A 13288-nucleotide genomic window follows, 5' to 3' on the forward strand; every position below is an offset into this window, starting at 1 on the left:
AGTTAATGAGGATAAATCGGACCACCGTCAGGGATTGGTTAACAACAGTTCCACGAACGTGATCAGCTCGTGCTTGCCATATAGTCCTATGGGACTCTCACCTGCATGAACCCCCTCTGCCTTGCTGACCTTTAAGCTGATTGGTTCCTAACTAGCCCCACCCTACATAAAAGCTGTGTGACTTCCTCAATAAACGAGTTCCTGCTGTGTCTGGTCTCCCTAATGCATCTGATTGTCCTCCACCCGGAGGGCTGGGTGCGGGCGGTCAGTGAGCCCTACCTTTCCCGGTCTGGCCTTGTTAGGGAGTGCTCCCTTCCCTTGTTGCTGGTCGAGAAGAGCAAGGGAGCTAAAGACCCCAACTATACATGTTCTGGCTGCTCTTTATATTCATGAACTGACAAGTTCTCAGTGGAAAAGATTTAGTATATTTGAGATGATATATGTTTCCTAATATTGAAATCTATAAACTATGTCTTAAATATATCACTATACCAACTCAAAGGCCTGCTGATCCTTCAGTAGCATGTTATAACCACAATCAAAACTTACATTCCAAGAACCAGCATGGCACTCCTCAAAATTGAATCTAACTATGGTAATAGGCAGCCTTAACTAAGAATTTCAATACTTCCTTGTTGGCTAGCTCAAGTATATGGCTGCTATTAACTTCAGGGAATATGTATTGTTACCATAATAATCATTACTTTAAATTATAGAAATTAATGTATTTGACAAAGTCTATTAACACAATGATGCTTAAATTAATAGCAACTTACGTGTTTCGGTTTCAGAAACATCTAAAACATCTTCTATTGAGTGGGTTTTTATGAATTCTGCAATAATTAAAAGTGTACCAGTCACTATAAATTTTGAATAGCAATTATATGTACTAATTGACTTTAGATGTTGTAGCTTTAATAGTGCACTCAAGAGAAAAAAAATAATAGCTGCCAACACTATGGATCCTTCCAATCAGGCAATAAACAGTAGTATCTAAAATAATGTATGTAATAATTTATTGTGAATTCATCATTTTTCCATTAAAACTTATTTTCCCTCACATTCATATCTATGAGTTGATAGTACCATCATTATCTAAACTCCCTTCCTTTCATATTTAATTACCAACCTTTGCCTTATATCAAGTAATTATTTCTCAGATTTGTCCCTTTCCTTCCCATTTATTAGTGCTCTAAAATAGGTATTTAGCACCCATCTAAATCAAAATCTAGCTCCTACAATGTGGCTAAATCATTTCTCTTAAATTAAATCAATAATATCACTTCTCTACAAATAAAAACCTTCATCTTCAATAAATCCCTATTGCATATGATACAGTCCAAGAACTTTAGCACAGCACCTGATCCTTCTATGTCTAGGCCTTCTTCCCTAACTTACCCCTGTCTGTCATTCATAGTCTAATGTCAGTTCTTTATTCGTGCTGTTTATTCAGACTATTTTCATCTTCTTAAAAAACCAAATATTTTCCTCCTTTGCTAGAATAACTCCTATTTATCCTTTAAGCTTTAATAAACTCTTCTTAATCCCTCAGGTTGAACAAATCCCTCCTTTATGTGAACTCACTAAGAAGTACACTATCTTTTTAATGCATTATACTGTATTAAAATGATGCATACGGTAAATCATTAAAATGATTATACTGTATTAAAATGTTACTGATTGTGTCCTTGTAAGTTGAGAATTTCATGGGGGCAACAACCAAACTGTATAATATTCATTTCATATTTTCCCAGACTCTAGAACATAAAAAATTGGGGCTGAAATACCAATCTCAGTATTGAATAGTTTTTAAATTTACAGTTGTCATATTTTATTGCTGTGAATTTTTAACTGTAAATCTCAAAAATGTTAGTATATTTAGGAAACCCTGTAAAGACTTTAAATGTATAAAATATTTTTAGGAAACCCTATAAAGATTGAACATGTAAAAAATATTATCACCTTCAATTTTCTGCCGTATGTTTTCACAACTGTCTGCTGATACTGGTAGATTTTCTTTATCATCTCTGTTGAAGTTTCAATAAACAAAATATTTGGTTAATTTCATTCCCCAGTACCTCCTCTCAACCTTCCCTCCTCTGTCCCCCTAATTCCCTTCCTCTAACTACTGGCCCCCTACTTCTACTTTTGTAAAATTCCTTTTTAACTTCTTTCTCTCTAGCTCCCACAAATTCTCAAGAAAACATATGCTTCTTGCCTTTCTGAGCCTAGCTTATTTCACTTAATATGTTTTTCAGTTCCATCCAATTTCCTGCAAATGGCATAATTTTGTTCTTCTTTATAGCGGAGAAAAATTCTATTGCATATATATATACATGTTATGCATATACTACATATACATATATACATTAATACATTATCGTTATGCATTAATCTGTCAATGGACAACTACACTGGTTTAACAATTTAGTTACTGAGAATTGTGCTGCTCAAAATAGGTTTTCATCTGTCACCATAGTATGCTGAATTTAACTCTTTTGGGTAAATAACCTAAGTTTCGGAGTGCTGGGTCAGATTGCGTTTCCATTCCTAGTCTTTTGGAAAACCTCCATGCTGATTTTCATAGTGTGAGTACTAATTTGCAATCCTTACAGTATTTTTTTTTCCCCTGCATCCTCACCAGCATTTATTAGTATTTATATTCTTGATGATTGCCATTCTTAAATGAAGTGAGATGACATCTCAGTGTAGTTTTGAATTGCATTTTCCTAATGGCTAAAGATGAGAATTTTTTTATGTATTTGTTGGTCATCTGTATCTTATCTTTTTTTTAACATTCTTTTATTTTCAGTGTCTTTTATTATTGAAACAATATTCTAAAACAAAATAGCTCTTGTAAGTATAATACAGTTCATTTGTGTAGCCTCTAAAGCATGTTATCTGTGCCACAGCAAGCTTCCTTAGATACCAAATTACAGAACACATCTTGACAGAACATAAACTCTGAGTTAATATAAGAAAGGAGTATTACAGTCAATGTCCAAACCAAACAGTACCAAATATTTCATTTTGTCTGATTTTCCTGGCTAAATTCTGCATAAATCTTAAGCCTATAAGACTTTGTGAACAGATCACAATAAACTTTTATTTTTGCCCCCAATATAATGCTATTTGTTTTCCAAAGACCATGCTTGTTTTTTATGACCCACTGACACTGACTAATTTGTGCTCTTCTTTTAGATAGAAGAGCTGGAGAAGCAGTTAATCCTTGCCAACTCTGAGCTCACTGAAGCATCTACAGAATGGGATCAGTTCAGTCAGGAATCTGGAAATTTGGACGATCAACTTCAAAAGCTATTGGTAAGATTATGCTCTAAAATATGAACAAGACTGATTCTGGGAAATTTTTCATCAAAATATTTTTAAAAACTAGTTTTCTTTATAAAATTATAAGTTTTATAGAATATTTGTACACACACCTAACAGACTATCCTAGACACTATTCACATGTTGCATATAAAACATAATGTTCTGTGTACTCTAATTTTTTTCTTAAGCAGAGCTGCTGTGGTATCAGGTAAATAGAGATCACAGGGATCTTCCGTCTTTTTTTTTTTTCCTCAGTTGTCGATGAACCTTTTATTTATTTATTTATTTATATGTGGTGATGAGAATTGAACCCAGTGCCTTACACATGCCAGGCAAGTGCTCTACCACTGAGCAACAACCCTCGCCCACCAGCCACAGTCTTTTAATTAGAACTGTATTCTACCAGATATAGTCTTTTTTTTTTTTTTTTTTTGAGAGAGAGAGAGAGAGTCCAGTGGTTTTATTATGTGTGTGCCAGAAAACAGATACAAAGAGCAATAAATGTTTCTTATTATAAATCACAATGTCTGCCAGGAAACAGAATTATAAACTATATATTTCTTATTGTAAATCACAATATCACAACAGTGAAATGAAAAGACTCAGGGTCAAATAGATCTGGGTTTCAATACAGACTCTGAGACTTCCCAGCTTTGGCACTGAGCAAATACATCACCTTTTTGATCACAATTATCTGTAAAATTGGATAATGATACTTATTTCGGAGACAGATATTACCCTATGTACACAATTACATGAATGGTGTGAATCTACATTGTGTACAACTATAGAAGTGAAAGGTCATTCCCCATTTGTGTACAATGAATCAAAATGCAATCTGTAAAAATAAAATTTTTTTTAAAAGGAAGTATTATACCACTGGGCTACAATCCTAGCCCAAGAGTTCTTAATTTAAGTAGTTCACACAGGTTAGAGAAAAAATTAGAAATTCTAGTAAGGGCTGAGTGTTGTATCTCAACTTTTAAGAAATGTATTTTTAACTAATTTGACTGGGTAATTTGTGTTTCTTTTGCTTTTTGTTTGCTTTTTTAATCTGAAGTTTTTTATTGGTAAATCATATTTGTCATAATGATGGGATTTGTGATTACCTATTCTTATATGCACACAAGATAACAATACATTTTGACCAATACCACTCTTCAGCACTTCCCCCCTCCCTCCAACCCTCTCAAACTTTGGTTCCTCTTCCTCTATTGATCTCCCTTGGATTTTCATCAGACCCACTCCTACCTTTTAACCCCCCCTTTTCCTCTATAGCTCCCACATATAAAACACAATCTTTGACATTCTGAGTTTGTCTTATTTACTTAACATAATGGTCTCTAGTTCTATCATTTTCCTGTAAATTCAATAATTTCATTTTTCCTTGTGGCTAAATAAACCTTCATTGTGTATATATGCCACATTTTCTTTATCCATTCATCTACTGATGGACACTTAGGCTGGTTCCATAGTTTGGCTATTGTGAATTGTGCTGCTATAAACATGAGTATGCACATATCAGAGTACAATGATGACTTTTTTTTAAATTGTAAACAAATGGGATACATGTTGTTTCTCTGCACATGGAGTCAAGCCATACCATTTGTGTATAAATAAATTTACATAGGGTAATGTTGTTTGATTTATTCTGTTATTTTTCCCTTCCCCCACACCCCTCCCACCACTCTTTTCCCTCTATACAGTCATTCCTTCCTCCATTCTTACCACCCTCCTTATCCCTAACCCTAAAACTGACCCTAACCCTAATGGTAACCCCTCCCACCACCCATTATATGTCCTCATCTACTTATCAGCGAGATCATTCGTCCTTTGGCTTCTTGAAATTGGCTTATCTCACTTAGCATGATATTCTCCAATTTCATCCATTTGCCTGCAAATGCCATAATTTTATCATTCTTCATGGCAGAGTAATATTCCATTGTATATACATGCCACAGTTTCTTTATCCATTCATCAACTAAAGGGCATCTAGGTTGGTTCCACAACTGGCTATAGTGAATTGAGCAGCTATGAACATTGATGTGGTTGTTTCTCTGTAGTATGCTGATTTTCAGTCCCTTGGGTATAGGCCAAGGAGTGGGATAGATGAGTTAAATGATGGTTCCATTCCAAACTTTCTGAGGAATCTCCATACTGCTTTCCAGAGTGGCTGCACTAATTTGCAACCCCACCAGCAATGTATGAGTGTACCTTTTTCCCCACATCCTCGCCAACACCTATTGTTGCTTATGTTCTTGATAATTGCCATTCTAATTGGGGTGAGGTGAAATTTTAGGGTAGTTTTAATTTGCATTTCTCTCTTACTACTAGAGATGTTGAACATTTATTCATATATCTGTTGATTGCTTCTATATCTTCTTCTGTGAAGTGTCTGTTCATTTCCTTAGTCCGTTTGTTGATTGGATTATTTGTATTCTTGGTGTAGAGTTTTTTGAGTTCTTTATAGATTCTGGAAATTAGCGCTCTATCTGAAGCATGAGTGGCAAATATATTCTCCCACTCTGTTGGCTCTCTCTTCACATTACTGATACTTTCCTTTGCTGAGAGAAAGCTTTTTAGTTTGAATCTATCCCAGTGGTTGATTCTTGCTTTTATTTCTTGTGCTATCAGAGTCCTGTTAAGGAGGTCTGATCCTAAGCCAACACGTTGAAGATTTGGACCTACATTTTCTTCTATAAGATGCAGGGTCTCTGGTCTGATTCCAAGGTCCTTGATCCATTTTGAGTTGAGTTTTGTGCAGGGTAAGAGATAGGAGTTTAATTTCATTCTGTTGCATATGGTTCTCCAGTTTTCCCAGCACCATTTGCTGAAGAGGCTATCTTTTCTCCATTGCATATTTTGGCCCCTTTATCTAGTATGAGAAAATTGTATTTATTTGGGTTTGTGTCCATGTCCTCCATTCTGTACCATTGATCTACCAGTCTATTTTGGTGTCAATACCATGCCGTTTTTGTTACTATTGCTTTGTAGTATAGTTGAAGTACTGGTATTGCGATACTCCCTGCTTCGCTCTTTCTACTGAGGATTGCTTTAGCTATATTGGGTTTTTTATTCTTCCAGATGAATCTCATAATTGCTTGCTCTATTTCTGTAAGGTACATCATTGGAATTTTAATTGGAATTGCATTGAATCTGTATAGCACTTTTGGTAGTATGGCCATTTTGACAATATTAATTCTGCCTATCCAAGAACATGGGAGATCTTTCCATCTTCTAAGGTTTTCTTTAATTTCTTTCTTTAGTGTTCTGTAGTTCTCATTGTAGAGGTCTTTCACCTCATTTGTGAGATTGATTCCAAGTATTTTATTTTTTTCAATGCTATTGTGAATGGGGTAGTTTTCCTAATTTCTCTTTCTGAAGATTCATCACTTATGTATAAAAATGCATTGGATTTATGAGCATTGATCTTGTAACCTGCTACTTTACTGAATTCACTTATGAGTTCTAAAAGTTTTCTGGTGGAATTTCCACTTTCCTCTAAATATATAATCATGTCATCAACGAACAAGGACAGTTTGAGTTCTTTTCCAATTCATATCCCTTTAATTTCTTTGGTTAGTCTAATTGCTCTGGCTACAGTCTCAAGAATGATGTTGAATAGAAGTGGTGAAAGAGGGCATCCCTGCCTTGTTCCAGTTCTTAGGGGGAATGCTTTCAGTTTTCCACCATTTGGAATGATATTGGCCATGGGGTTAGCATAGATGGTCTTTACAATGTTAAGGAATGTTCCCACTACCCCAAGTTTTTCTAGTGTTTTGAGCATGAAGGGATGCTGTATTTTATCGAAAGCTTTTTCTGCATCTATTGAAATAATCATGTGATTTTTAACTTTTAATCTGTTGATATGGTGAATGACATTTATTGATTTCCGAATGTTGAACCAACCTTGCATCCCTGGGATAAAACCCACTTGATCGTGGTGCACTATCTTTTTAATATGATTTTGTATGTGATTTGCTAAAATTTTGTTGAGAATTTTTGCATCAATGTTCATTAAGGATATTGGTCTGAAATTTTCTTTCCTTGATGTGTCTTTGTCTGGTTTATGTATCAGGGTGATACTGGCTTCATAGAATGAGTTTGGGAGGGTTCCCTCTTCTGTTTCATGGAATACTTTGAGGAGTATTGGAATGAGCTCTTATTTAAAGGTTTTGTAAAACTCGGCTGAGAACCCATCTGGTCCCAGACTTTTCTTTGTTGGTAGGCTTTTGATGACCTCTTCTATTTCATTGCTTGAAATTGATTTATTTAAGTTGTGTATGTCCTCCTCATTCAGTTTAGGTAATTCATATGTCTCTAGAAACTTGTTGATGTCTTCGAGGTTTTCTGTTTTGTTGGACTATAGATTTTCAAAATAGATTCTAATTATGTTTTGTATTTCACTCGTGTCTGTTGTGATATTTCCTTGTTCATTCCGAATTTTAGTAATTTGAGTTTTCTCCATCTTTCTCTTTGTTAGTATGGCTAAAGGTTTATCAATTTTGTTTATTTTTTCAAAGAACCAACTTTATTTTGTTAATTTTTCTGATTGTTTCTTTTGTTTCAATTTCGTTGATTTCGGCTCTGATTTTAACTATTTTCTGTCTTCAACTACTTTTGATGTTGGTCTGCTCTTCTTTTTCTAGGGCTTTGAGCTGTAGTGTTAAGTCATTTATTTGTTGATTTCTACTTCTTTTGTTGAATGTGCCCCATGAAATAAATCTTCCTCTAAGTACTGCTTTCATAGTGTCCCAGAGATTTTGATATGATGTGTCTTTGTTCTCGTTTACTTCTAAGAATTTTTTTATTTCCCTCCTGATGTCTTCTGTTATCCATTCATCATATAATAGTGTATTATTTAGTCTCCAGATATTGGAGAAGTTTCTGTTTTTTATTCTGTCATTTATTTCTAATTTCAATCCATTATGATCTGATAGAGTACAAGGTAGTATCTCTATCTTCTTGTATTTGCTAACAGTAGCTTTGTGGCATAAAATATGGTCTGTTTTAGAGAAAGATCCATGTGCTGCTGAGAAGAAAGTGTATACATTCTTTGTTGGATGGTACATTCTATATAAGTCGGTTAAGACTAAATTGTTGATTGTGTTATTGAGATCTATGGTTTCTTTATTCAATTTTTGTTTGGAAGATCTATCCAGTGGTGAAAGAGGTGTGTTAAAATTGCCTAGTATTATTGTGTTGTGGTCTATTTGATTTCTGGAATTGAGAAGGATTTGTTTGATGTACATGGATGAGCCAATGTTCGAGGCATAGATATTTATGATTGTTATGTCTTGCTGATTTATGCTTCCCTTAAGCAGTATGCCATATCCTTCTTTATCCCTTCTGACTAGTTTTGGCTTGAAGTCCACATTATCTGAAATGAGGATGGATACTCCAGCTTTTTAGCTGTGTCCGTGTGCATGGTATGTTTTTTCCATCCTTTCATCTTTAGTCTATGGGTATCTCTTTCTATGAGATGAGTCTCTTGCAGGCAGCAAATTGTTGGATTTTTCTTTTTAATCCAATCTGCCAGTCTATGTCTTTTGATTGATGAGTTCAGGCCATTAACATTCAGGGTTATTATTGTGATATAATTTGTATTCCCAGTCATTTGACTCATTTTTTTTTTTTACATGATTTGTTTTCTCCTTTATTTGGCTATTCCTTAGGCTAGTTCCTCCCATTGCTGATTTGCATCGCTGTTTTTCATCTCTTACTCATGGAATATTTTGCTGAGAATGTTCTGTAATGCTGGCTTTCTTTTTGTAAATTCCTTTAGCTTTTGTTTATCATGGAAGGATCTTATTTCGTCGTCAAATCTGAAAGTAAGTTTTGCTGGGTATAAGATTCTTGGTTGGCATCGTTTTCTTTCAGGGCTTGGTAAATGTTGTTCCAGGCCCTTCTAGCTTTTAGGGTCTGGATTAAATATCTGCTGATATTCTTATTGGTTTCCCCCTGAATGTAATTTGATTGTTTTCTCTCACAGACTTTAAAATTCTGTCTTTATTTTGTATGTTTGGTATTTTCATAATAATGTGCCTTTGTGTAGGTCTGTTGTTATTTTGTGTATTTGGAGTCCTATAAGCCTCTTGTACTTGGTTTTCCATTTCGTTCTTCATATTTGGGAAATTTTCTGATATTTTTTCATTGAATAGATTGTTCATTCCTTTGGTTTGTTTCTCTAAGCCTTCCTCAATACCAATAATTCTTAAATTTGGCCTTTTCATGATATCCCATAGTTCTTGTAGATTTTGTTCGTGATTTCTTACTATCTTCTCTGTTTGGTCAACTTTGTTTTCACGATTAAACATTTGTCTTCAATGTCTGAGGTTCTGTCTTCCAGGTGTTCTATCCTATTGGTTATGCTTTCTATGGAGTTCTTAATTTGGTTTATTGTTTCCTTCATTTCAAGGATTTCTGTTTTTGTTTTTTTCAGTATCTCTAACTCTTTATTGAAGTGATCTCTTGCTTCCCGTATTTGCTCTTTTAACTGTTGATTGGTGCAATCATTTAATGCCTGCATTTGCTCTTTCATCTCCTTGTTTGCTTCCCTGATTGTTTTAATTATGTACATTCCGAACTCCCTTTCTGACATTTCTTCTGCTGTGCTGTCATTGGGTTTTATTGGTATAGTGTCTAGGTTTGTTTGGGACATTTTCTTCCCTTGTTTTCTCATATTTGTCAGACGTCAATGAGACTCTGAGATATTGTAGATTTCTTCTATTGGCTTATAGTGTCCCTGTAGATTTCCAGTGTATCACCTCCCAGCCTTCAGTAGCCTGAAGTCTTGGAGGAACTTGATAATGCAGTGCTTCTGAGGAAAGCTGCCCCTAGCCTGCTCCTGGTCCCAGGGCTTGGAGCTGGCTCTGTGTGGAAAGGCTCTCACTGGGGGGCCTGCTCTGAGAAGCTGGCCATGTGGGATAAGCCCACTGCCGGAGTGTGCAGGGCTGCCTGGGGAAGACTCTAGCTGCCCTGCCCTACTCTGATAAACCGCCCCTATCTGTCCCTGCCGCCCATGCTGAGCTTCACCCGGTGGGGGAGACTCACCCCGTGGCTCTATTTTAGTCCGAGTCTCTCAATGCCTCCCCTTCTTGAATCCTGGGTTCTGGAGTGACTGGAAATGCAGTCACCCTCTAGTCCGCCATCTTGGATCACCCCCTGGATGATGACTTTAAGGATAAGTACCAAGCAGTGGTATAGCTGGGTGATTCCATGCCTAGTCTTTTGAGGAAATTCCATACTAATTTCCATAGTGGCTGTACTACTTTACAATACTACCAATAATATAATAGTGTTCCTTTTTCTCCACATCCTTTCCATCATTTTTTTATTACTTGCATATTTTTGTGTGTAGAAAAATATAATAAAAGAACTTCTATGCTTTTTGAGTCAACTTTTATTTTTATTGGTTCTTTTTAGTATATATAACATTAGGATCCATCTTGTCATATTATAAAAGCATGGAACATAATTTGTTCTAATTAGTCTCCAGTATTTTCCCCTTTCCCTTCCCCCTTTACTTCCCCTGTTCTCTTCCCTCTACTCCACTGACATTTCTATTTATTTTTAGCTTTTTTAAGTTAATGTCTTCTGGATATACCTGATGGAGAAATTCACTATGGTGTGTATATATATATATATATATATATATATATATATATATATATATGAAAGTTAGGTCAGCTTCATTCTACTGTTCTCTTATCCCATTCCTTCTCCTTCCTGCCTCATTCCCTTTCATCGAGTCCACTAATCTTTCTTCTATTTTGATGGAATCCTCTCCATTCCCTCCTTTAATTCTTCCTTTCTTCTCTTTCTTTCTTTTTTCTCTATCTTTTATCCCCTTATTTTGGGCTAGCCTCTGAAAATTAGAGAAAACATTCAACCTTTGGCTTTCTGGGTCTGGTTTATTTCACTTAGCACAATAGTCTCCATTTCCATCCATTTATCAGCAAATGCCATAATTTCATTCTTCTTTATGGCAGGTATTCCCTTCTGTATATACCACATTTTCTTCATCCATTCATTTGTTGAAGAACACTTGGTTAGTTACATAGCTTTGCTATTGTGAATTATGCTGCTGTAAACATTGATTTGGCTGTATCCTTATAGTATGCTGATTTTAGATCTTTTGGATGCATACCAAGGAATGGGATAGATGGATTATATGATGGCTCCATTCCTAGTTTTTTGAGAAATTTCATACTGTTTTCTAGATTGGTTGCACTAATGTGAGCCCCAGCAACAATGTATGAGTGTACATTTTCCCCTACATCCGTGCCAATATTTATTTGTATTCTTGATAAAAATCTTGTATTCTTAATGAAATCTCAATGTAGTTTTGATTTGCATTTCCCCAACTGCTAGAGATGTTGAACATCTTTTCATCTATTTGCTGGCCAATTGTATTTCTTTTTTTGAGAAATGACTGTTCTTTTGCCATTTTTCAATCCAGTTATTTGGGGATTTGGTGTCAGGTTTTCTGAGATCTTTATATACTCTGGATATTAATGCCCTATCTGAGGAGAAGGTAGCAAAGATCTTTTCCCATTCTGCAGTCTCTCTCCCCATGATCTTAATTTTTTCCTTTGCTATGTGGAAGCTTTTTAATTTGATGCCATCCCATTCATTGATTTTTTTTCTTTTACTTCTTGTGCTTCAGAAGTCTTAAGGAAATTGGTTCCTGTGCCAACATAGTGGAGTGTTGGCATACATTTTCTTCTAGCAGTTGCAGAGTTCTTGGTCTAATTCCTGAGTCTTTGATCCACTTTGAATTGACTTTTGTGCAGGATGAGAGAGAGAAAATACATTTCATTATTCTACATATGAATTTCCAGTTTTTCCAGCACCAATTGTTGAAAAGGCTATCTTTTCTGCAAGTATTTTTATCTGCCTAGTATCAGATGATTGGATTTATGGGGGTTTTTATCTGTGTTTTCTATTCTATTCCATTGGTCTTCATGTCTTTTTTGGTGCTAGTACCATGCTGTTTTGTTACTATAGCTCTGTAATATATTTTTGAGGTTTGGTATTGTGATGCCTCCAGCACCATTCTTTTTGCTTATAATTACTTTAGTTATTCTGGGTCTCTTATTTTTCCAAATGAATTTTAAAATTGATTTTCTAATCCAGTGAAGAATGTCACTGGTATTTGGATAGGAATTTCACTGAATCTGTGTAATGCTTTTGGTAGTATGGTCATTTTAATAATATTAATTCTGCCCATCCAAGAATATGGGAGGTCTTTTCATCTTCTGAGACCTTCTTCAATTTCTTTCTTCAGTGTTCTATACTTTTAATTGTAGAGATCCTTGACATCTTTTGTAAAATTTATTTCCCAGTATTTTTGAGGTCATTGTGACTGAATAGTTCTCCTAATTTCTTTTTCAACAGGTTCACTATTGCAGAATACAAAAGTGATTGATTTATGTACATTGATCTTGTATCCTGCTACTTTATTAAATTTATTGGCTCTAGAAAACTTCTGGTGGAATTTTTGGGTCTTCTAAATAAAGGATCTTGTCTTGGCAAATAGATAACTTAAGCTCTTCCTTTCTTATTCATATCCCTTTAATTTCCTTCTCTTGACTGACTAGAGTGGTAAGAGAGGACTTCCTTGTCTTGTTCCCCTTTTAGAGGAAATGCTTTCAGTTTTTGTCCATTCAGTGTGTTGTTGGCTTTGGGTTTGTCACATATGGTCTTTACAATGTTGGAGTAAGTTCTTTCTATCCCTAGTTTCTCTAGTGTTTTTAAAAAGAATGGATGTTGCACTTTGTCAAATGCTTTTTCTGCATCTATTGAAATAATCATGTGATTCTTGTCCTTAAGTCTATTTATGTGGTGAATTACATTTATTTATTTGCATATGTTGAACCAACCACATATCCTGGAATGAAAGTCACTTGATTATAGTGCATTCTTTTTAATGTGTTTTTGTATATGGTTTACCAAT

General features: G+C 35.1%; 1 protein-coding gene across 1 annotated transcript in view; it reads right to left on the reverse strand.

Moving 5' to 3' along the window:
- Positions 1 to 13288, reverse strand: part of LOC306641039 (coiled-coil domain-containing protein 7-like) — a 140906-nt gene that overhangs the window by 56222 nt on the left and 71396 nt on the right. Inside the window, exons 8-9 of the mRNA XM_079105870.1 lie at positions 1963 to 2027; positions 777 to 833 (exon numbers count right to left, since the gene is read on the reverse strand). Of these exons, the coding sequence (XP_078961996.1) occupies positions 777 to 833; positions 1963 to 2027 (122 nt within the window). The remainder of the gene's footprint in view (positions 1 to 776; positions 834 to 1962; positions 2028 to 13288) is intronic.

The sequence above is a fragment of the Sciurus vulgaris genome, assembly GCF_902686455.1.
Source record: "Sciurus vulgaris genome assembly, chromosome: 12".
Classification (NCBI taxonomy): domain Eukaryota; kingdom Metazoa; phylum Chordata; class Mammalia; order Rodentia; family Sciuridae; genus Sciurus; species Sciurus vulgaris.